This window comes from Tursiops truncatus, chromosome 10, assembly GCF_011762595.2.
Source record: "Tursiops truncatus isolate mTurTru1 chromosome 10, mTurTru1.mat.Y, whole genome shotgun sequence".
Taxonomy (NCBI): Eukaryota; Metazoa; Chordata; class Mammalia; order Artiodactyla; family Delphinidae; genus Tursiops; species Tursiops truncatus.
The window spans coordinates 10,035,475-10,061,257 of NC_047043.1; the positions used below are offsets into that span (position 1 = coordinate 10,035,475).

Genomic DNA, 25,783 nt, shown 5'->3' on the forward strand with positions numbered 1-25,783 from the left:
GAATAAGGAATCTGAATTCTCTCATAGGTAGTTTCTTTCCTGGGCACTGTTTCCTCCTCAATCCCACATAGCTAAAAGAACATTTAAATTAAGTGCCAAGTGAGAGACATTTCCCCATCTTAATAGTTAATCACAGCTGAGAAAATCTCGTTAATAATTTTTGAAGACTGATCAGGTACTTTTGAAGATTCTGTATCTGATGCCTTAGTTTGGAGTTGGCCTGTTCTAGTGATTCTGTCATTCAGATGATAAGTGAAGCTCTAATCCGTTATACTTAGGAAGATTTCTTTGTTCTTTGTTTCAACGGTGAAGTTGGCATTTCTCGTCTCCAGGATAATTTCCATGGTATGTAGAGTACTTTCTCCCTCATCCACCAACTTTGGCTGCAGGTTTGATTGAAGGTGATTTTTCGACAGCTCTCCTTAGACCTTGCACACAGTCCTGAATATTTAAATAGCAGAACTGGATTACAGCTGAGACATTTGCACAACAGTTGTTTTTCATAGGTCCCCTCACATCTCTGTTGACTGGCAAAAAAAAAAACCCTAACTCTCATGCAAAATGCTAATAAGAGTAATTCATTTTATTTATCTTCATTATATTCATTTCACTCTTCTTGGTTTAGAATGCAAAGATTTTTAGAATAGCCTTGAAAATTGCATATATGCTAACTAAACAGTGATTTTTTTGACAGAATATAAACAAGGGAAGTCATCCAAAGATACAAACCCTGGAAAATCGCTTTTCCCTCTGATTCCGAAGGCAGTTCCTTTGAAATATAAGTGAATACGCTTCTATTTTAGGAAGTGTGATCATGAAAATTTTATGTTCTGTGCCCAATGAACCACTAAAACAATAGTTCTTCAAAACGGGCAGCCTTATTAGTGCCTTGGAAAAAAACAGCAGGCAGACAGATAAATACTGGGTACTGACAGGTGATCAGTGTGTTGAGAAGAGCTTTACCTACGGTCAGTCCAAGCCTCCTTTGGACTCTTATGATTTTCCTCGTGTTGCTCGTCTGCATATTGTAACTTATCAAGCTCCCCCTTGAAAGATGCTGAGAGAGGTCATTACCTCTTCCTGTGAGTTAAAATGAGAGCTGCCCTCCCCAAATTTGATTGAAGCAATGAGTCTGCCACCTGCACATTCCACCCCAAGCTGCCCAGGCAGTGTCCCATCCACGGGAAGCCTTCAGCACACCCTCCCTGAGTGACCTGGCATTTCCTTTAGATTCGCGGAAGCTGAGTGAGGCTGAGCGGGTACCTTCTGCCTGGAGCCTGCTGTGTCCACGCAGCACATCCTCGGAGCATTCCTCCATCTCATTTCTCTCGCGCGTTACCCTCTCTCCTCACAGTCTTTAACCACATGTAGCCATTTGGGGCCACAGCCTATGAAATCTGATTCTCACCCCACAGTCAACAGCAGCACCTGGGTAATACTCAGGCGTTTCCCAGGAAGGAGCTGTAAATTCATACAACTTTGTCCAGGCAGAAATAAAATAAGCTTATTCATTAAAAAAAAAAAAGCATATATATAATGTCAGGTTTAGCCTACCTAAGAAAGTAGCTTAAATTTGTCCTGCATTTACATTGTGTGTTACATGGTATGTTTCCTAATTGATTAATAATAGAATGCTGACGTATGTATGCACACACACACACACACACACACACACACACACACACACACACACGAGAGAAAAGGATATGGCCTACTGTCCACCACGCTGGGAGCTAAGGATCCTATGTTAGACATGTGCTACGAATTCATGGTCTCTTTTTGGGAACATCCTTGAGGGGATACAGTCTCTTCTTACAAGCTACCTGTCTCCCAATCCATTGTACAGATAAGGCCAAGAAATTAGTAAACACGTTTATATTTGTTTCCTGTATAGTCAAGGTAAAGTCGGTTGAAGCAGCCGTATCACGCTCCATTTTTACATTCTTTTTCTTCTCTGCCTTTCCCATATTATAGATCCTTTCCTAGACAAATAGACCCATTCCATTATTAGAACTCCATTTTTCCTGATTCTTTTAGAATTAACAAATAGATTTTCAAAAAATGCAAAAGTGCAAATCCAAACTGGTTAGACATTCCTAAAATCCACCATGCTGCTGGGGGAAAAAGATGTATGTGTGTGTGTGTGTATATACACACATACATACATATATATGTGTATATATATACGTGTATATGATGTCTGTTACATACATATATATGTGTATATATATACGTGTATATGATGTCTGTTACATACATATATATGTGTATATATATACGTGTATATGATGTCGGTTACATACATATATATGTGTATATATATACGTGTATATGATGTCGGTTACATACATATATATGTGTATATATATACGTGTATATGATGTCTGTTACGTACATATATATGTGTATATATATACGTGTATATGATGTCTGTTACGTACATATATATGTGTATATATATACGTGTATATGATGTCGGTTACATACATATATATGTGTATATATATACGTGTATATGATGTCTGTTACATACATATATATGTGTATATATATACGTGTATATGATGTCGGTTACATACATATATATGTGTATATATATACGTGTATATGATGTCGGTTACATACATATATATGTGTATATATATACGGGTATATGATGTCTGTTACGTACATATATATGTGTATATATATACGTGTATATGATGTCGGTTACATACATATATATGTGTATATATATACGTGTATATGATGTCGGTTACATACATATATATGTGTATATATATACGTGTATATGATGTCTGTTACATACATATATATGTGTATATATATACGTGTATATGATGTCGGTTACATACATATATATGTGTATATATATACGTGTATATGATGTCGGTTACATACATATATATGTGTATATACATACGTGTATATGATGTCTGTTACATACATATATATGTGTATATACATACGTGTATATGATGTCTGTTACATACATATATATGTGTATATATATACGTATATGATGTCTGTTACGTACATATATATGTGTATATATATACGTGTATATGATGTCTGTTACATACATATATATGTGTATATATATACGTGTATATGATGTCTGTTACATACATATATATGTGTATATATATACGTGTATATGATGTCTGTTACATATATATGTGTATATATATACGTGTATATGATGTCTGTTACATACATATATATGTGTATATATATACGTGTATATGATGTCTGTTACATACATATATATGTGTATATATATACGTGTATATGATGTCTGTTACATACATATATATGTGTATATATATACGTGTATATGATGTCTGTTACATATATATGTGTATATATATACGTGTATATGATGTCTGTTACATACATATATATGTGTATATATATACGTGTATATGATGTCTGTTACATACATATATATGTGTATATATATACGTGTATATGATGTCTGTTACATACATATATATGTGTATATATATACGTGTATATGATGTCTGTTACATACATATATATGTGTATATATATACGTGTATATGATGTCTGTTACATACATATATATGTGTATATATATACGTGTATATGATGTCGGTTACATACATATATATGTGTATATATATACGTGTATATGATGTCGGTTACATACATATATATGTGTATATACATACGTGTATATGATGTCTGTTACATACATATATATGTGTATATACATACGTGTATATGATGTCTGTTACATACATATATATGTGTATATATATACGTATATGATGTCTGTTACGTACATATATATGTGTATATATATACGTGTATATGATGTCTGTTACATACATATATATGTGTATATATATACGTGTATATGATGTCTGTTACATACATATATATGTGTATATATATACGTGTATATGATGTCTGTTACATATATATGTGTATATATATACGTGTATATGATGTCTGTTACATACATATATATGTGTATATATATACGTGTATATGATGTCTGTTACATCATATATATGTATTTTATGGAACATTATCATGGTTAAGCACTTCTGCTTTAATGAGGATACCTATATTCTTGACCACTCTTTTGTTCTACAGGACTAATGGTTTTAAAATGAAGCTTTATGTTAAAATTGTGGCGTCACAGATGAGGAAACAGTATGGAAATGAGACTTCTAACAAAGGAGAATTATAGAAAACCTTGCAAAGTCAGATGATCAAAATCCCCTCTACTGGAGCCTCTGGGACTCTTTGGGGGTTTTTTGTGTTTTCATCTCCAGGTTTCTAAACAGCGTGAAATCTCATCTGAGCTGGAGTTGTGATTTGTTCCAGAAATAGGAGCTCAGAAGAGGCCCCGAGAGGCAGCTGTAGGCAAATAGCTGTAGTCCTGTTGAATGAAGAGGAGAGAAGGGGCTGGGGATGCTTGACGGCTGTCTCCCAGCCTCTGTCTCACATAAGACCCTTCAGCCTCTCCTTGGGAGGTGCTGATGGCCCCAAGATGACAGATTGGCCTTTGGGGGGAACAGGAAAAGAGCGTGAGCTGCACAGACCCTGTAGGTCCTGGAGTCGCCCAGGTGTCATAGTCAGAGCAGGCACAAGAGGAGGCATCAGGGGACCTACTTCCAACTCTCCATCCCTTGCCTTGCTTTGGAAAGTAGTCAAGCGTTTTATACATTGTTTATTGACGCCCAACAAAGCAAGGCATTGGGGAAATCTGGAACCACAGTATTTTGTGGATGAATGAGTGGATGAATAAGTATATATTCTTATGACATTTCTGTATTGTCTAGACTGCACAAGTCATCCTAACCATGATACTGTCCAGGACAGTCACTCAACAGTGAACCCCGGAGTTTCCTCTTTTCATTTGAATCACTTTTTGTCCTTGTTCCAGAGATCTGTTCATCAGAAGCAATATTCTGTAAAGAAGTAAGGACAAGAAGTACAGGGGTACCTGGGGGAAGGCTCAAGTTAAGAAAGGAATATCCAGGTGCCGGTGCCCTTGTTCTCACACTTGAATATGCATGCAGATCTCCTGAAGATCCGTATGTCATCATGTCCTGTGTTCAAACAACACAGCCTGCTGGGTTCCACCCAGACGTTCCTAATTCAGTAGGTCTGGCGCCCAGGAATTTGCCACAGTTAAGGAGTTCCCAGCTACTGCTGAAAAATGACCTAGGAAGCTTTAAAAAGTATATTAACAGTGCTTTACCCTCAGATATTCTGACTTAATTGGTCCAGAGCGTGGCCCAGCCATCGGTCTTTTTTAAGGTAATATGGGTTATTCTAATGTGCTACAAGATTGAGAACCACTGACTCAGAAACGGCAGAGATCAGGAGAACAGACAAAACGCTATAGGAAGAGGACCAAGGATGAGCTTGAAGTTGACAACTTGAGGATATTTTTTGTTCCCACTTGACTAGTGAGGTGTGTGGTGCTTAGGGGCTGTACTGATGCATTTGTTTTGCCTCACTCTTAATCTTTTTTTTTTTTTTTTTTTTTTTTGCGATACACGGGCCTCTCACTGTTGTGGCCTCTCCCGTTGCGGAGCACAGGCTCCGGACGCGCAGGCTCAGCGGCCATGGCCCACGGGCCCAGCCACTCCGCGGCATGTGGGATCTTCCCGGACCGGGGCACGAACCCGTGTCCCCTGCATCGGCAGGCGGACTCGCAACCACTGCGCCACCAGGGAAGCCCTCACTCTTAGTCTTTTGCCTTGACCTCTCACCAGATCATACTAAACTTGTTGAAGATTCTGATGGAAGTTTATTTTAAAAATGCTTTGTGTTCCTAGGGAGAATGTTAACTTTTACAGTAGAGCTATCTATTGAAGGATTAAAAACAAAACAAAACAAAAATAAAGGCCAAATTTCAGTTTTTAACGTTTTGGGAAGAGGCTAAGGACAAAAGATAAAACACAGTATATATCTGATGGCAGAACTTTATCATATCATCCACACCCAGTCATTCTTGTTAATATTGTTAGTTGTTATGCTTAGCTCTGATTGAAGGCCTAGACCAATGTCTGGTATGTAATGGACAGACGGACAGATGGATGAATGGACAGGCTCACTCATGAACAGGCAGATGCATGGGTGCATGGACAAATGGACAGGTGGATGGACAGACAGATAAGATAAAGGTGACCAAGTCTCCTCAGTCGCTTTAAAGTGGAATAGAGGACATTTATTTTTATTCCCACATTCCTTATCCTTTGACATCACATTGATTTAGCATTTCTTTTGGTTGATTCTTCATGTAAACGTGGCCTTATTGAGATGAGTATAGTCAGGTTAACTTCTTTAACTATCTAATCTCTATGGTAACAACTCATATACTCCTTAAAAGTGAAATCTTCCTGATTGCTCATTTGGGGGCTTATATCTAATAATCTTAAGAACACTAAAAGCATTCAGGCTGTAGGCTCTCAGTTTTTGTGCTGTTTGTTTTTTTGTTTTGTTTTGTTTTTGTTTTTGTGCTCAAGATGGAAGGACGCAGCAGAGGGAGTGACCAGTTGTGCCTGGTAGAATCAGAAAAGGCATCCTCCCCCATCATGACAACCAAAAATGTCCCCAGACATTTCCAAATGCACCCTGGGGGGCACAGTTGTCCCTGGTTGAAAACCAGCACAATAGAGTGGTGTGGGCAGAAGCCAGATTGTGATGGGCGGTTGAGACCTCAAGAACATTCAGCCCCAGGCACGGGACCCTTCTGAGTGGGGGGTTTCTCTGCAACTGCCCAGGTCGTACACTTATGAAGCAGCCCTGGTGGTGGATGGGGCAGACATGGCCGCACCTCACAAAGCTTCAGCTCTGGGCTCCAGTGGACGAGATGAGCAGTAGGAAGAATAAGAAGCACCAGGATACAAGAGACACAGGACTATTGTCATAGACTGTGAAAGCACCTTAACCAAAGGCTGGACAGAGGAAGTGATATTTGAGGTTTAAGCTGCAATCTTGGGGATTATTGTCAGTTCGCCAGGTAAAGAGGAAGAGAAAGGATATTTAGATGTAAGGAAGGGCATGCAAATCTGCAAGGAACCAAGAGGAGGTGGGTACGACTAAAGAATAGGGCGGGGTGATGCTTGGCAGGCGGCCAGATCACAAAGAACCTTAGAGGACTTTTGGGTATTTTGACTCCCCTGCAGGCATCGGGAAGGTGTGCACAGCTTTCAAGCCGGGAGTGCAGGGATCAGATGTGCCCCTTAGAAAGACCATTCTGTCTGGGGTGGAAGAGGATAGGGTGGCAGCATGGGGGAGATGCTGGAGGCCTGTTTTCTGGAGGAGGTGGTGATGGGATGGAAGGAAAGATGGTTGGGACTTGGTGGTTGAATGACCCCCGGGGGTGAAGTACAGAGGGGATAATTCCCAGTTTCCTGGGCAGCTCCCTGGGGGTCAGAATATTATTGGTAGACAAAATAATGTGTCCAGTTGGCAAAACTACCTTCACAGGAGGGGAAGAAGGTAAATTAATTCCTTTGGGACCCTTTAAGTTTGATGGCCTGTAAGAGTCTAAGAAGGCAGTTGGAAAGGTGTCTGGAACTCAAAAGTACGATTAGGGATATGGAATCTGGAGTCCCTGGCATGCAGATGCTAACTGAAGTCGTGAGTGTTGATGACGTCATCCAGGGAACATGTGTGGCATCAGAACTCGTAGGATCTGGGTTAGATAATTACTAAATGAGCACCTGTGATGGTCTCAGTGGTCTCCTAGGAACTGGCGATGTAGTGATGACCAGGACCAGACAGAAATGCCCCAGGCTTCATGGCACTGACAGGTCCTAGGGAAAGATGCCAAAGGAGGTACAGGGGATGGAATTCAGTGCTTCCCCCCTTTACCTGGCCCCAGCGTGCTTGTCTAAGATGGGGGGGAACCCCCATCTTCTCCTGCCTTAGGAAAGAGGACCTGGCTTTCTGTCAATCTCCACGAGCACCTTTGCCTTTTCTCTTTCCAACTGTCTGAAAAGGCAGCTACCTCCCTCTGAGATGCAGCAAACAAACCGAAGTCAATTCTGCTTTTCTTTTTTCCTGAAACGCAGATACAGCTTCAGAGATCCAGACTTTGAAATCAGGGCCCTCCAAACCACAAGCAGTTGTAAATACTAGTGAAAGCGGTGACCTTGCTGTCCCGAAGCCTGGAGAAGGCTCATTAGATCCGTGCTGCAGAACGAAGCCTTGTCGGCATCAAGTCAAACCAGCAAAACCTACAAGGGTCATGTCACTTCTCTGGGGAGATGCTGTAATGCTCGAAGACAGCTCTCCGCTGCTCTGCATATATTTAAAGCATCTTCCTGCTGCATTTGCTAGCAGTCTCCTCCTTCCAAGGCCAACACCTGAGTGCCATTTGTTTGGGGTTGGTTGGTTGGTTTCACAGAAAAATGTTAGCTTGTTTGCTTTTCTCTTATGGTCAGTGGTGTCGATGGAGTTGTTCAGACTGATAAAGAATAAGATCCATTCTTACATTTTGAAAGAAAATAAAAGGCTCGTGTGTGGCCGTGGATGGCAAGCGGCACTTAAATGGGAGTCAGTGATTTTCAGTTCACGGTGAGCGGAAATCACTTAGCCGTGATCCACGGTAAAGGAGAAATCATTTGAGGCGTGCAAACGATTTTGCTGCTCAGAGATGTTGTGTAAACCAGGGTCACATATATAATAGCAGAGCTAGTTAAACACATCACTTGAAAGGACATTAAACCTTTACTTTCGGGTAATTCACTCTATATAAATGTTTAGCTCCCAAAAAAGGAGTTTCCTGTGTCATCTAGCATGTGAATGGTCATGTCTAAATATCTAATCAGGAAAAATTTTAATTTAATGTTAGTCTAAATCAGATACAATTACTTAAATCTACTGTCAAGGTGAGGATAGCGTAAGAGATTCAGTGCATTCAGAAGGCATCTCTGCTTTTCTTCTCGGAATTATTAGCTCCTCGGGATTATTCATAAAACTGCCCATTTCATTAATACGGTCATGGTGCCCTTCTGCTCAGCTTTCTGTTAACCAAAGCTTGCACACAAGGTAGATCTTAAAAGGAACCAAGCAGGGCTTCCCTGGTGGCGCAGTGGTTGAGAGTCGGCCTGCCGATGCAGGGGACACGGGTTCGTGCCCCGGTCCGGGAAGATCCCACATGCCGCGGAGTGGCTGGGCCCGTGGGCCATGGCCGCTGAGCCTGCGCGTCCGGAGCCTGTGCTCCGCAACGGGAGAGGCCACAACAGTGCGAGGCCCGCGTACCGCAAAAACAAAAAAACAAAAGGAACCAAGCAGATGGCTGCTTCACCTGGTGAAGATGGCAGGCTGCCCCGGGCGCGCCCCTAAAATTCTGGTGACTGAAGCTAGAGCTTGATCCGTTTGCTTCGTGAACTTGGCTCTGTTCAAAGACAGACCCCTCAAGGAAAGGTAATATTTTAAACTAATGTAAGTCATCTTTATTACAGTCCAACTTGAAAGAATAAGTACAGCCATCAGTTGGGAGCACCCTTTTTTCTTCCGATACCAAACAGACAAACCTCCATACGGCGCACTTTCTCCTGCAGCCTCCTGTCACGGTGAAGGGCTGTCCCTCCTCCAGTTGAAAGATAAGGTCTTCTCTGCCCCTAAAACCCCAACCCCTCCTGCCTTCTCAGGACTCCTGCACTGTCCGTGGAGCCTCCGCCCTCCTTATATATTTAGCTTCTCACCGTCACCACCAGCACTTAATCTGGGTTCTTTCTGTTAGACATGTCAGTCTCTTCCCATTAAAAAACTATAAACCTCACCTGAGCCTCCTTCACCTCCAACTCTCTGGTCCCTTCAAAACCAGGCTTCACGGAGGAGGCCTTCCTACTTGTTGTGTCCATTTTCTCACCTCTGTTCTCAACCCACTGCAGCCTGGCTTCTGTCCCCACCACCCCCTGAAAGAGTTCTAGGTGAGCTCGCTAAGAACCTCCCCGGTGCCAAACCAGTGGGCAGTCTTTCCAGACCTCATCTGCCCACTTCACTGGCCGCGCGCGTCTTCCTCTGCCTCCAGGATGCCATGTTCTAATTTTCATCCTGTCTCCGTGCCCTGCCCCTCCTCTAACTCCCTGGCAGGTGTGTCTTCCTTAGTCTGAGAATTAAATATTGGAATTTTGTAAGGCTCCATCCTAAGCCCTCTCCTCTTCTCCTTCTATGCTCTCTCCTTACCCCTGACTTCAAATATTATCTAATTGCAAACTAGCCCCAGGTTTCTGTCACTGGCCTAGCCATCTCCTCTCCACCGAGCTCTGTATATCCAGCTGCCTACTGGATGCGTCCACTTTGACATCGCACAATCGCTCTGACTCAACAGATCTAAACTCAGACTCATGGTTCCCTTCCACCCTTCCCTTGTCCTCCCCCAAAATGCCCCAGTTCCCTGCCAGTGTTTCCCGCCTTCTGGGTGAGTAGCATATAACCATCTGTCCAGCTGCGTAAGTTATGGATCCAATATACCTCCTCCTTCCCCCTCTGTCCGTAGACGCTGTCTCCATGGTCTGTCAGCTGGACTCCCTAAGAACTTGCACATCGAGCATCATAGCCTAGCCCAGGTGTCCGTCATCCTCTACCAGGTGTGCAGTAGCCTCCGAGGCTCCTATTTAAACTGCCTTTCGCGTCTCCCAATCCATTCTCTGTACAACAGACAATGTGATCTATTGTAAACCTGAAATGTTCATTTGTTCCTCCCCTCTCCTATCCTTAAATGTAAACTCTTCAGTGACTTCACATTGCTCCTTGGGAGATCAGATTCCTTAACATAGCCTCCATGGGCACATGGCCTGGCTCCTGGCTTGTTTCCCACCATCCTTCTTCCCCTTGCTTTGTCCATTCCAGGAACCTGGCTTCCTCCATCCTCCAGATCTGCGCCCAGACACAGTATCACTTCCTCTGGGAAGCCTTTCCTGACCTCCTAATTTTGTCAGGTCCCAGTATCACTGCCCCAGATGCCTCACCATGGAACCTCTTACTAGAGTTTTATACTTCTTTCTATGACCATGTGAATTTTTTTTTAAGTTTTTTGGTAGTTTTTAAAAATTTTTATTGAAATATAGTTGAAATAGATAATCAACAAGGACCTACCGTATAGTACAGGGAACTCTACTCAATATTCTGTAATAACCTATATGGGAAAAGAATCTGAGAAAGAATAGATATATGTATATGTATAACTGAACCACTTTTCTGTACTAACTAACATTGAAACTAACACAACATTGTAAATCAACTGTACTCCAATATAAACTAAAAAATTAAATTAAAAAAAGAAATATAGTTGAATTACAATATTGTGTTAGTTTCAGGTACACAGCAAAGTGATTCCGTTATACACATATATATTCTTTTTTTAGATTCTTTTCCATTATAGGTTATTACAAGATGTTGCGTATAGTTCCCTGTGCTATACAGTAGGTCCTTGTTGGTTATCTGTTTTATGTATAGTACTGTGCATATGTTAATCCCAAACTCCTAATTTATCCCCCTGTCACTATGTGATTGATGACTGCCTCTCCCAGCCCCTTCCAGTCTGTAAGTTCCAGAAGGGCAGGACCTTGATCTGTTTCTGCTCATCACTGGACCCCCGATGCCCAGCACAGAGCCGGCACTCAATAAATAATTTGTGAAACGAATGAATGAATTTACATTTGAATGTGGCTAAGTATATAGCATCTGTTTTAAGAACCGGTCTTGACAGGAATGACATAGAAAGAGTGATGATGTAATTCCAAGAACCTGAGAGGGGAAGGGTCCAGGAGACAGAACCCTGACAAAAACATGATCCCCTTCACAATTTTGCCTGGCGCCCAGCCCGCCTCGCACACATCTGCTGATCTGGTTTTGGCTGACCCTCTTGCTAGCCAAGCTGAGACACTGAGAGAGTCTGTAGCGTCTTCTAAACTGCCATGAGGGTCTAAATCACGTCCAAGTTGCCGGCCGTTTCGAGGGCATTCTATTGCAGTCCAGCTCCTGAAAAGTATAGCTCCAGTTTTAACCTGCGAACTTTCATCACTAACGCGCCCCTCTAGGCTTTGAGCTCCTAAGAGCTATCAGTGCTCAGTCCTCAGTGAGGTTCTTAGTCAGCGTTGGGTAGATGGGTGGATGAAAGAAGGAAAACAGAAGTCGGGATTCTTACGACTTGATGATCTTATCCAGGGGTCTCAAACTCAGGGCCAGGAATGATTGGAAAGGAAGAAAGCAGGACAGGTATTATCTGAGCGAGGGTTGGGGACCGGGCTAACTAGAACAAACATACCCTCTCTAAAGGCATTCAGGGGGGCAAAAACTGTTACCTCTGAGCAAGGAGAAGAACTTGCAGAGTCAAATGCACCCCACTGGACATCAGTTTGCAATTTCTGATGCGTAGGGTATTACGGTTGTGGTAGACAGAATATCTCCCCCTCACAAAGACATCCGTGTCCTAATCCCCAAGCCTAGGAGCCTATAACCTTTCATAGCAAAAGGGACTTTGAGGCTGTGGTTAAGAATCTTGAGTTGAACAGATTATCCTGGATTATCTGGGTGGGTCCAGTGTTCCACAAGAACGCTTGCAGTCAGTCTGAGATTGGAAAATACGACACTGTGGGCTTGGAAGAGGCACAGGGAAGGCAGGGCACTTCCGGAAGCTGAAGAAGGCAAGTGAATAGATTCTTCCCTTCCTCCAGAAGGGGTGCAGCTCTGTTGACTCCTTGGTTTTAGCCCACAGACACGCATTCCAAACTTCCGACCTCCAGAACTGTAACATAATAAATTTGTGTTGTTTTAAATCACTATATCTGTGGTACGTTGTTACAGCAGCAATAGGGAACTAGTACACTGGTTAAGAGTGTTGAGACTGTAGAGCCCGGGTGCCTGGGTTTAAGTCTTGGCTCTGCCTGTGCTAGTTCTGTGACCCGGGGCAAGGTATGCAACTTCCTGTGCCTCCCTTTTCCCCTTTGTGCAATGGAGTTGCTGATAGTACTACCTCAAGGGGCTGACCTGAAGATTAAATGAATTAATATGCATGCAGTTCTTAGAACCACGCCTGTACTTCTTAGGCATTAAATCAGCATTAGCTTATTCAATTACTCTTGTTATTTGCAGAGAAAAGAACATAGGGCTGAGCGGGTCCAATACCTTGTCCAGGTGGGTTCAGGGCAGAGCCAGGAGTGGAACCCAGGTCCCCTAACTCCTGAGCTGTTTAGCACTTTGTCATTAAGCCACAATATCATTTTCCTACCGAATCTCATTTTCAAAGTCAAAACAACTAGTTATAATACATGCCTTTCGGGAGGGCTTAGCTACATTTTATATCTGTGATTAGCCTGGATGTCCTCAGACCCTTTCGAGGGAAGTGAAACGTAAATAGAAGGACTCATGTGAAATCATGTGTGTTTAATGATAAGGCTGCCTAGTTAATAGTAGCATTTTCTCTGGTTAGATTTCAGTTACGCATTGTTTTGTCCCCTTCAAACATGTCACATAAGAAGAACAAAAACAGAAAAAGGCCAGAATAGAAGCAGGCAACGCCTCTGGTCGTGGGAGCCACGGGCCGCTTAGCACAAGCCAGTGAGGGAACCTTCTGCAGACACTTCAGGGCATAAGATTCCAAAACACTCCCCCCCACCTTCTGAGATGCAAACTCCACCTTGAGTCTGGAGGGCTTCTTCAAAACATACGGCCCCGAAACCCAAGCTTCATGTAAAAACCTGGGTTTTACTAAATGGTCCCAGAAAGGTGGCTGTGCGTCCCTACCAGAGAAACCAGTTTTCTCAGGGAAAATAAATTGAAAGGTGAGGCAGAGCCTCTAAGAAACTTATTCTAAGTGGAGTCAGGAGTTGCATTCCAGACCTATGACACCAGCTTGCCCAGCTGTGTAATCTCAAGTTTCTTCCTACAGTCTGAGAATGCTGTTTTAGAAAGGACAGGAAGAGTGCTGAGTCCAAATTTGGAACCTCCAGCATTGTGAATTTCCAGATACCCAGAGGGCCCTTATCAGGGTGGATAAGTAATCCCTTCATGGGATGTTTTGAGAAGAAAATGAAGAATAGACGTGAAAATGTTCTTACAGACTTAAAAACACTTTGGAATACCATTTCCAGCAGTTTCCAGGGTGCTAAGGGGTTTGCAGACAGGTATCTGATCAAAACTCCTTTCTCTGGCATTGAGGCCCATTCCCTGTCTACAGCCTAAGTGGTGATGATATTGGGGAATCACAGAATCAGCTGTCAGTGAGCGCTGGGTTTAAAATAGTTACACTTGGCAACTCCGTGGACTTCTTATCTTCACTCTGGGTCTCCAGAGTCCATGGTGTAAACATCTTGCCAACAGTACACGCCAGTTGCCACTGTTTCGGGAGGGACTGTAGCCTCTGCTGCCAGGATGGCACTCTTTTTTACCCCTTAGTCCCGTTGGAGGACTCAGAGGGGCCTCAAACTCCTTCCACAGTTTTCTCGTCTCACACACACCTCATCCCAATGGGGGAAGCAGAATGCTGAGTAATTAACTGCAGGATTGTTAAATAATTTTCAAGAGAAATACAAACATCTCTGTGATGCTGAGGCCCGTTGTGTGATCATTCCTGGAACTTTATCCGGGCATGTGGTTCTCTTTTTCTTTTTTTTAAATATAAGTTTCAGGTCTACAGCATTATAATTCAACAGCTGTATACACTGCAATGTGATCACCACCACAGTCTAGTTACCATCCGTCACCATACAGTGACCCCCTTCACCCATTTCACCCCCCACCAGGTCCCCTTCCCCTCTGGTAACCACTGATCTGATCTCTGTGAGTTTGTTTCTGTTTTATTGTGTTTGTTCGTTTCTTTGGGGGTTTTTTTAGATTCTAATAGGAGTGAAATCATGTGGGATTTGTCTTTCTATGTGTGACTTATTTCACTTAGAATAATACCTTCAAGGTCCATCCATGTTGTTGCAAATGGCAAGATTTCGTTCTTTTTCATGGCTGAGTAATATTCCATTGTGTGTATGTACCACATCTTCTTTATCTATCAGTGGACCCTTAGGTTGCTTCCATATCTTAGCTATTGTATATAATGGTGTAGTGAACATGGAGGTGCAGATATCTTTGCAAATGAGGGTTTTCCTCTTCTTCAGATAAATACTCAGAAGTGGAATAGCTGGGTCCTATGGTAATTCTAGTCTTAATTTTTTGAGGAACCTCCATACTGTTCTCCATAGTGGCTGCACCAGTTTACATTCCCACCAACAGTGCACGAGGGCTCCCTTTCCTCCACATGCTTGCCAACATTTGTTTTGTGTGGTCTCTTTGATGATAGCCATTCTGACGTGTGAAGTGATATCTCATTGTGGTTTTGATTTACGTTTCCCTGGTAATTAGTGATGTTGAGCATCTTTTCATGTGCCTGTTGGCCATCTGTGTGTCTTCTTTGGAAAAATGTCTATTCAGATCCTCTGCCAGTTTCTTTTTGTTGTTGTTGTTTAGCCTTTTTTTTTTCTTGTAAAGCAACATATTATGTTTATTTATTTATTTAGCATCTTTATTGGAGTGTAATTGCTTTACAATGGTGTGTTAGTTTCTGCTTTATAACAAAGTGAATCAGCTATATGTATACATATACCCCCATATCTCCTCCCTCTTGCGTCTTCCACCCTCCCTATCCCACCCCTCTAGGTGCTCACAAAGCACGGAGCTGATCTCCCTGTGCTATGCGGCTGCTTCCCGCTAGCTAGCTATTTTACATTTGGTAGTGTATATATGTCCATGCCACTCTCTCACTTCGTCCCAGCTTACCCTTCCCCCTCCCCATGTCCTCAAGTCCATTCTCTATGTCTGCGTCTTTATTCCCGTCCTGCCCCTAGGTTCTTCATGACCTTTTTTTTTTTTTTAAGATCCCATATATATGTGTTAGCATACGGTATTTGTTTTTCTCTTTCTGACTTACTTCACTCTGTATGACAGACTCTAGGTCCATCCACCTCACTACAAATAACTCAATTTCATTTCTTTTTATGGCTGAGTAATATTCCATTGTATGTATGTGCCACATCTTCTTTATCCATTCATCTGTCGATGGACACTTAGATCCTCTGCCCATTTCTTTCTTTTTTTTTTTTTTTTTGTGGTACGCGGGCCTCTCACCGCTGCGGCCTCTCCCATCGCGGAGCACAGGCTCCGGACGCGCAGGCCCAGCGGCCATGGCTCACGGGTCCAGCCGCTCCGCGGCACGCGGGATCCTCCCGGACCAGGGCACGAACCCCTGTTCCCTGCACCGGCAGGCGGACTCCCAACCACTGCGCCACCAGGGAAGACCCTCTGCCCATTTCTTAATCGGGTTGTTTGCTTTTTGTTATTGTTGAGTTGTATTAGCACTTTATATACTTTGTATTTTAACCCCTTATCGGATATGTGGTTTGCAGTCATCTTCTCCACTCTGTAGGTTGCCTCTTTGTTTTGATGATAACCTCCTTGGCTGTGCAGAAGCCTTTTAGTATGATGTAGTCCCACTTGTTTTTGCTCGTTTCCCTTGCCTTTGGAGTCAGATCCGTCAAAGCATCTCTAAGAATGTGTAGTCTCCTCTTCAGTGTCCTTCCCATTCTCTGGCAACTTCTGCCCCTACCTGGTGCCACCCATTGTCTGCCCCCGGCCCCTGCTGTTGCACAATAGCAAGTTCACATCCTGGCTGTGATGTTTCACTTGTTGTGGCTAAATTACGTGCCGGCACCAAGTGTCATTTCTGTTCCTGTTCATTTGCCACCTTGTGTCTAATAAGGCTCTGGTGGCGATGGGTGGGGACCAAAAGAGCAGCTATTGTTCTCTGCAGACAGACGTGCTCTCTCCCGTCTCCATGGGGCCGTGAGCCTCTTTGTGTTCTGAGTCTGCACAAACATGGCAAGAGGCGAGCTCTAGCCTCGGGGCCGGGGCGAGAAAAGCAGAGGCCATCCTCCCGAAGTTGGGAGGCCACACGAAAGAAAGGGACTTCTGTGAGAAGAGTCCATGCGCCTGGAGGCCCAGAGGAGCAGGGCTGGGGAGGGGCCGATGGAGGGAGGGGGTTCGGCTCCACGTGACATCACGTCGGTGCCTTTCCTGGGGTTGAAAACGAGGAACTCAGGAGGCATTGGTGGTGAGCGCCAGTCTTTCAGGGCACAGGATGGAACAGGGCCTCCAGCCGCTGACCCTGCCCCATGTATCTGCGACGGCCGGGGAGATTAACGACCCAAGGAGGCTATGATATGGTCCAAAAACTTTTCCTGGATTTCTTCCGCAGGCGACTGAGCCAGAGGCCAACTGCAGAGGAGTTGGAGCAGAGGAACATTTTGAAACGTAAGTGACCGAGCCCGTGGCAGGCGCTGCTGTTTCGTGGTGGCTTTGGTTATTGTTTGATGGCAGGCCACAGGGTTTCTCCTGTGTGCTGGTGTGGAAACGATCGAAACCCTCCCTGGTGGCGGAGGCTTCGCCCTTGTGTGTTCGAACATCTGAGAGAGCATCCCCACAGAGCAGGCAAATTCGAATGCACTTGGTTCGTGAGGACCTCAGGGTCTGCAAGAACCTGCCCTTTAGCGGGCTGCCAAGTCAGAGAAGCTGAAAGGTTTGAGTGAGAGAACTTACTAGTAAGTGAGAGTTGGGGTCACCTTTAAAGCCAGATTGGCTGAAAAACTGCAAATATGATACTGATGGCTAAAATAGGGCAAGTAGCCATTTGAAAACGAAGACCAGAAAGTGTGACTTTCCACTGCAGCCAGCTGCTGGGGATAAAATCCCCCCTTCCTCTGAGCATTAAACCTAAAGTCTAAGAGAGCATTTCCAAGGGGAAATCCTTCCTGGCCTCCTCTCAGGCCTCCTCCAACTGGCCGCTGGTATAGCTGCCCAGGCTGTCATTCAAGAAAACTCGCTGTCACTGTGTCTGTGGACAAAAAAAGCCTCTTTGGTTCAGGACACAGAGATATTTGCCTAAATACAGAAAGTCCATGTGGTGCTTAAAATACCTATTTTTAAAATGCTGAAAGAAACCAAGCATCTCATGGGCACCAACCAGTATGCCTCCATTTAGGGGGAGATATTCAGCAACTGAAAACTAAAACCTCTCAGCTTCATCATGCTACACTCTCACCGACACTGCCCTCTAGATGGTCAACAGATACTTTTAGTTTAATTTCAGACCCTTTCTCCCCACACGTCTATCCCTTTCTGATTTGCTCCAGAAAAGAGAAATACATGCTACGCAGAGTTTTACAGAACTTCTGTGCTATGCACGCGCACGCACGCACGCACGCACACACACACCCACGCCCCGGTCGCGTGAGGCCCCTGCGTGAGTAGCTGGGTATTTCCACTTCGACCAAACGAAAGTGTTCCTGATTTTGCTTTTCTCGCCTTGCTCGTTGTGGCCTTGCGACTGGGTCCGCGCCAGATGGTTTGCTGTTGAATGTCACGGGCGAGGGCTGTGATGGGGGGGCCGGTGTCGTGACCCACAGCACCCGTGCCCCAGGGCACCCACCTGCGTGCCCTGTGCCTCCACCGTCATCCTGCCGCACTGCTCCGGCTTCGGCCACGCCCTCGCCTCGCAGTGGCTGTTCCTTTCAGCCTTGACCTTCCTCAGTCCTGAGGCCACCTCCCCCATTTCCCAGATCTCTAGGAAGTTCCTAACGAAGGGGGTGCCTTTAAAAGTTTCTAAGTTTACTTTGCCGTGAAACAGAATTCGAATTCTTTCAGATGATTTTCCTGGTTGGGGAAGCATTTGGCCGGCGTGTCTCCCTTTCTGCCCCAACTTGATAGCTGATCCATTATAAATTGTCTACCTTAGAGAGAAAGAAAAATCAAAAGGTGTCCGTTTGTTCCTAAAGCCAGAAATCTGGTGAACGGGCTTTCTTCTTCTCCTTTTAAACGTCTCCCCCAGATGTGCCTCACACGCATCTGTGGTCCTGCTGAAAGAATCTCTGTGCAACTTTCTTACAGGGCCACACGGTCCCCAGCCTAACTCTTAAATGTGAAGGGGCTAAAAACGTCTGTGGAATTGTTCACGTTTCAGAAGACAGCACTTCTCTTGGCGAGGGCACAGGTTTTGGAAAGAGAAGGCAGAGAATCCCCAGCTCACCTGCTTCCCAAAGGCACCAGCTTCCACGCCTCGTCTGCCCAGATCCATGGGAGGCGGCGGGCAGGCCCCTCGAGTTAGGTTTTTCTCACCCTCCAGAAAGACACTCGGGTCTTAGAGACAGTTACTTGCGTTCAGTGAGCCTGGGGGCTCAGGTTCAGGGGAGCCAGGGGCTTACAAGTTGTTCCCACAGTTCCCTTTCGTTGTTGCCTCTTGCGTGTTTGTCCATTTGAGTAGTTGCAAATTGAAGGATCACTTGACCACATTCAAACAGGGTCATCATGTCGCAGTTTCAGAACGTTCCGGAAAGGAGCTTATTTTTCCTGTAGGTATTTTTTTTTTTTCATCCTGCGTTCTGAAATTTTGTTTTCCGAAATAGCTTTTTCTTTCTCTTTTTAAAATCTTGTGTGATTGTTAAACAAGAAATGTTTCGTGGTATCAGAGGACAACCCTCAAACAGTGTATTCTGAGAATTATCATCTGGGCTGTAAGTCAAGGGATGAACCACATCTCTAAGTGTGCAGGAGAGAGGCCCAGAGCGGTGGCTTTGCTGGGCGGTGGAGCTTTGCAAGCCGGGTCTGACTCCCATCCCAGGCTGCCCGGCCCTGTGGGCAGTACTGGCTCCACTGGGCAGCCAGTGAGACCCTGGGCACATCTGAGCACACAGTGCACTCTCTGATGGTGGCAGCAGGCCGTGACCTCGAGGGCTTTTCCTGGTCTCCCTTCCCACTTGCCCAGTGGGGCTGTCTTGGTCCCTGCTGCCTGAGAATTCATGACCCTGGGTTTGTAAATGGCTTTGAACTAAAGGTATAGATTCCATAGGTGGTAGCTTGGGGCCCCTAGCCCTCGGAGGGACCTCAGGAACACCTGTAGGCGATGAGGGCTCTGTGCTCTGGGCAGGATGTCGACCTTCGCGGCTCGGGAGGGGGCCTGTAGGAGGAGGCAGCTCCGAGTGGAGTCTGAGGCCAGTAACCAGTGAGGAGGAGAGGGCTGGCCCTGAGCAAAATGGGATGGGCGGAGGCAGCGTAGCCAAGCAAGAAAAGGAGCTGGACTGTTTGTCTGTCTGTTAGCCACGGAGTGTGTGGCCAGCCGCTCAACCCCCCTGGACCTTCCTATCCTCATTTCCAGACCACGAGCAGTAGCCTAGGTGGTCTCGTGGGCCCCTTCTGGCCCTGATATGGCTACAAGTCTGTACATTTCAATCCAGTGCCCTCGAGCTGCCCCCCGGCCGCTCACCATCCACTCTAGACCTTTCCTTCCGTCCTCCCTCCCACCTGCAAATGCAGCTCTTAGGGGCTTCCCTTCTTCTGGGGCTGGCAGTCTGCCTCCCAGTTTCTCTGTGATACATTAGTTCATACTAAGATAGTGATGGCTGACTAGTTGAACAGGTTTCTATCCAAGAGAAATTCTCATTTTTAAAAGGAACCCTAGGGCGGGGTTGGGGGAGGAGGACCTTTCAATTCAAAGGAAGGAGCTCTCGCGTGGGGTTTGGGGCAGCGGGGACCCCTGGGGACTTTGGCCCACGGCAGGATGTGGCCATTTCTGGAGCTGCCAAGGTCCAAGATCCTGGTCACCACAGGCAGTCACACTGGCCAAACCGTGCCCCCGGGGGTGTCGCTCAAGGACGTGAGTTGTGCTCTGAGCCACCGCCGTTCCTTCTGGCGGGAGGTGTTGCCACCTGCGGTGTGAGTTAGCTGAGGCTGTGGTTGCTGCCATCAGGCTGGCAGGAGGGGCGAGGGCACCCCACTTCTAGGCACAAGGGGGTCCCTGTTTTAAAGCCCTGTCCTGTACTGAGACCACTCAAGGGTGAGTGCGCACTGCGTGGCAAGTTAATGGAGTTCTGGAACCATAATTTCCAACGGTGACTTCAAAATGAGGGAACAAGGGCCCTTTTGATGCAGCCTGTGCAAATTCAAGTGGCAGTGGTGGTCTCTCTCTGGTGCCACCCTCAGTTCAGTAGACAGGAAGCAGAGGCATGGGAGCCAGGCTGATGTTCGTGATTTTTCTTCAAGTTAGACAGTATTATGCTGCGATCCGTGCTTCCATCGCAACGCCTGGGAGGAAAGTGAGGTACCCAAGGTCACTGCGTTACTTAGATACTCCCGCGTTCTCTGTCCTCCGAATCTCTGCTCCCTTCGGCGCTTTACACACCTGATGCTAAGTCACCCCACATGTTGAGCTGAGAAGGTTTAAGCTCTGGGGTCTGCTCTCCTAAGACGCTCCTTAGAAGTCTAAATGTAGGCCGTTGTATCCCACACTGTGGCCTCACACGTGCTCTGTGGACTTCTTGGAAGATTCAAAGAATTCATGGAATCAGGGCTTGTGAAAGGTGAGCATTTTGAAATTCCAGCCTTGCGTTTGGCATCAGCCGTGCCTCGTTTTGTTTCTGTGGCAGGTGGCAGGCGCCCCCGCGGGGCCCGGCTTCTGTTCCATCCACGCAGGGCACCGGGCACCAGGGCCACATCACAGCGAGTCCCCTTCGGTTGCTCTGAGGCTTGAGGCAGAGCTGCGTGAGGCCCAGGTCTTGTCCAAAGAAGGGAGCCTTACCTCGCCCCGGATGCCTGTGTCACTGCAGACAGTACCCCACTCTTTCAGGACCTACCTCCTTGCCTCGTAGCCCCTCCTCTTGGCCCAGCGTTTCGGCCTGCAGACTTGAAACCCCGTGTGACGTAAAACAAAATAAGGTCAACCCACTCACCACCCATTTGAAACAGTACAGGCAGTTTGGAAAGTGTCCCCACAAGCAGAAAGGGTGGCCAGGGTAGGGGACGGGAACTCTCTCCTCCTTTTCAAACTGAGCTGCTTGGGGCTTCCCTGGTGGCGCAGTGATTGAGAGTCCGCCTGCCGATGCAGGGGACACGGGTTCATGCCCCGATCCGGGAAGATCCCACATGCCGTGGAGCGGCTGGGCCTGTGAGCCATGGCCACTGAGCCTGCGCGTCCGGAGCCTGTGCTCCGCAACGGGAGAGGCCACAACAGTGAGAGGCCCGTGTACCGCAAAAAAAAAAAAAAAAACTGAGCTGCTTGGCCTAGAACCTGCAGAGCTTGCACCTTTGTGCGACACTGCTACCAAAATCTAAAGCGTCTTAAATGTTTCTTTCAGCCCGGAATGAACAAGAGGAACAAGAGGAGAAACGAGAGATCAAGAGGAGATTAACTCGGAAGGTGAGACGATTCTCCATGCCGAGCTGGGGCGGGACAGGGGGCCACCCTCCCCTGCTGTGCCCTGTGTTGGCCTTGCAGCTGCCTGGCCCATTGGAAGTGACATTAATGGTTCCATTCCTCGGGTGTCAGGGCATGCGGCTCTCTGGACTCTCCAGGACCTCTCCAGGGGCCAGTGGTCCACTCAGCTTCATGACCCTCAGTCCTTTTGGCTGGTGACACTGGCCTACCCCCAAGCAACTTGATGTCAGGTGCATTCTATCTGCAGGTACAGTGAATATTTTGTTTTTAAAAATTCACTGTAACCCCATGAGGCAACTGGAAATTCATTATCAAAATCACAAGTTCAAATGTATCAGTTATTTGCTATGACCCTGGGAAAGTGCGAGTTTTCCTTGTCTCCGCTGGTACTCTTCCTGACTGTTACCTAAGAACTATTTGAGTTTATTATGCTAAATCCGATTTGAATTACTGAATTAGGAAAATGCCAAAAGTATTGATAAATCTAATGAAGATGTTTGAAAAGCACTTAGATAAAAGTCAGAAAGCTAGAATTTTTATATGTTTTTAACCCCCAAAGTAGATGGCTTGGCAATGTCATGGAGACCCAAGTGGATCTAATTCTACGAGTGGCCTCTTTGATAATAAACTCTTATTTGAGGCTACTCTTGGAGGATGTTGACAGCTTTAATTAATGACACAGAAGGTGTACTACTATATTCTGTCTGACTAGAGTGTTTTTCATCAGCCTCCTACAGTGACCATCTTGAGAGAAAGATACTCAAAGCTTAGAGACAGTTAAGAGACCCATTAAAATTAATTTTCTGAAGGTTTGTTAATGGATTTTTCTCCCTAGAAATATTATGCAAAGGAAGAAATTCAGAGATCCTGAAATATCGTACCAATTATTCAGGTGATGATTTGTGTTTCTCAACACGCTCTTGCCCTTAGAGCATCCCAGACATACGGTGACAAGCCAGACACCATCCCAATTAAAGGGAGTAGGATAAGCAAGGGCCTGACAAGCCGCTGATGGGCTGGTGTCCCCTGGTGGGAAACTCGAACAAGAGCTAAGGGCCCTCACTTCATCCAGGTGCCCTCACTCCAGTCAAGGTCTGACTCTTACATCCTTAAGACCACCCAGCCTTTGGACGCAGGGCATCCCTTTTCCTGAGACTGAGTAGTGAGGGGGACCGGGGGAGATGCATTATTCTAAGTGTGTCTTTGAAATGATGAGGTTATCAAAAGGAGACTGCTGATGACCCCTCGTTTCTGATAGAGAAAGGTCTAGACATTCAGAAAAAATGTTTAATCAGATTTTCATAAAGTTCATTGGACTTGATTGCTGGGACCCCAAAATTCTCCTAAACTTTAGGGTTTCTTGCTAAAAACTGGTAATAGGGAAAGATCTGGACATGCACCTAATTCTCATCTCTTTAAAAAGAGCATTCGATTTTGCAAGGGAAAGCTTGACTAATTGCATAGTTTGGCAGGACGGGGCGAGAGAAGAGGGTCTCCTCCCACACCCATCTGCCCCGGGAGGGGTAATGCTAGGGGTGGGGTTTCTGCAGGTCCTCAAGTCTATCGATAAATGCCTCTTCCTCCCCCTGGTTACCTCTCTTTCCTTCTCCCAGGAAAACTGCCTTGTAATTTCAGCATTTGCCTCCCCTGGGACTGGCTTGGGGAATTAGAAATAATGAGCCTGAGTGAAGGGATAAACTGTTTATGAGGGAGAGACCAGAAGCAGCGTTCACATCTGGTTTTGTGAACAGAGATGTGGAGCGTGCCAGCAGGTAGGGAATCCATGTCGCCTCCTGGCTCTGGGCACGTTCTGTTCCTCGGGAGCCTGTATCACACCAAGACCAGAAGCCAGTGGTGGGGGATGCTCTTCACTTACCCTCAGCCCGAGGATTTCCTCAGTATCGTTCTATTTAAGACACTGAGAAAAATAAAACACAGTAGCAGATGCTGAGAGCCACAGACCAGGCATTTTCTTCAGCCAAATTGAGACTAACCTAAAATTTCCATGCTTTATCTTGGGATAAATGCCTGCTTCCCACTTCCAAAAACTCGCTAGCTGGCTGGCTGGATGGATGAATGGGAAGAAGTATTGGAGGGAGGATGGCTGGAAGGGAGGAAGGAAAGGAGGGAAGGAATGTACCTGGGTCAGGTTGTATTAATAGTGGAATTGGGGTCTCAACGTACCCTTTTGTTGAGTAATTGGTTGCAAACGATATTATTGCTGCTGTAGATGGAAACATAACGCTACCCACCTCTGCACCCCACCCCTTCTTCCAGCCCAGCATCCGCAGAAAACCAACTTTGGCTGCAAAGATAATTTCCTTAGTGTCCAGGCAAGGAAGTTGGGTTCACGCACCCCAAGGGCTAGAGCCATCCAGGAGCCAAAGGCACCTCTCCTGAGCCCCGTGTGGCCAGGGGTGTGAGCCCTGGCTCACAGCAGAGTCCGGGCAGTGGTTCTCCCGGCAGGAGAACTCGGCGTCCTTCTCACTCACTCCCTGGTGGCACTTGGGCCCGGTCTCTTATTGATCTGGAGAGGTCGTGTCCAATCCCCACCAGACTCAGGCATGAAGAATAGCCCCTCACCTTCAGAGCCAACCTCTAGGTTTCTGTTCACTCGACTCTACATAGACAGGCTATTAATAGAATCCACATCATGACTGTGAGAAATTGAAATTAGAAATTCCGACTTTAACAACCTTTCTCCTGTCATGGCATACTGAGAAAATAGTACTGTTTGTCTAACACCCCAGGGCGAGCTGGTAAGTCCTTAGAAACACAAACTGGGGCTTGGAGTAGAAGTCTTCATGCCTTGTGGTATTACGGTAAATGCCTACGTACTCTAATGACAGTACAGAGCGCCCTGCACTCACATCTTGGAGTCAGGATAGGCCACCAGTTTTGTTTACAGCACCCCTAACCATAGAGCATGGGAAACCTCTGGTTTCCTGTGACGGGGCACAGCTGATGCCAAAATGCCCTGTCCCGGGAAAACCAGGGCCACCTCGGGACAGACTGCAGCCACTCTGAGCGGGGGAGCTACACAGCGTCTAGACAGGTGACCAGTGCCACAGCCCAGTAGGCCTCTGAGCCCCAGGTTTTTCCTCCCTTGGCCAAGGGGGACCCGCAGGCTGCTTTGGTCCTGTCCGGAGCCTCGCAGTAGCTGTCACCATTCTGCTCGGCACCAGCCAGGCAGTCATCTAATGATGCTCTTCCGGTTGGTAGCAAGCTGGGACACTCTGGCGCCAGCCAAGGTGTACGGCAGCTGCGTGATACACAGTCAAAACAGCCGGGCTGGTTTGGATTCACTTGCGTGTGTTTGTTTTGTAGGCCTTTGTGGTAAGATTCTATTTGACTGCATCTTCTGTGAATAGAATTAAATACAGCCTAGGGCTTAGAGAAAAATTGCTTTTAACTAACATCGGTTGAACATGAATTGACAGCATCCTAAAGAGAGAGCAACTGTGTTGCTCCAGAAGAAATAAATCTGGTGACAGGAAGAGATAATAGAAATGTCAGCCTTATGTTGTTAAA

General features: G+C 45.8%; 1 protein-coding gene across 8 annotated transcripts in view; it reads left to right on the forward strand.

The window, feature by feature from the left end:
* LOC101331229 (phosphatase and actin regulator 1) overlaps positions 1-25,783 on the forward strand; it is a 303,689-nt gene that overhangs the window by 273,258 nt on the left and 4,648 nt on the right. For all 8 annotated transcript variants that reach the window (XM_073810338.1, XM_073810336.1, XM_073810339.1 and 5 more), the window contains 2 exons: positions 17,246-17,301; positions 22,173-22,234. In XM_073810338.1, the coding sequence (XP_073666439.1) occupies positions 17,246-17,301; positions 22,173-22,234 (118 nt within the window). The remainder of the gene's footprint in view (positions 1-17,245; positions 17,302-22,172; positions 22,235-25,783) is intronic.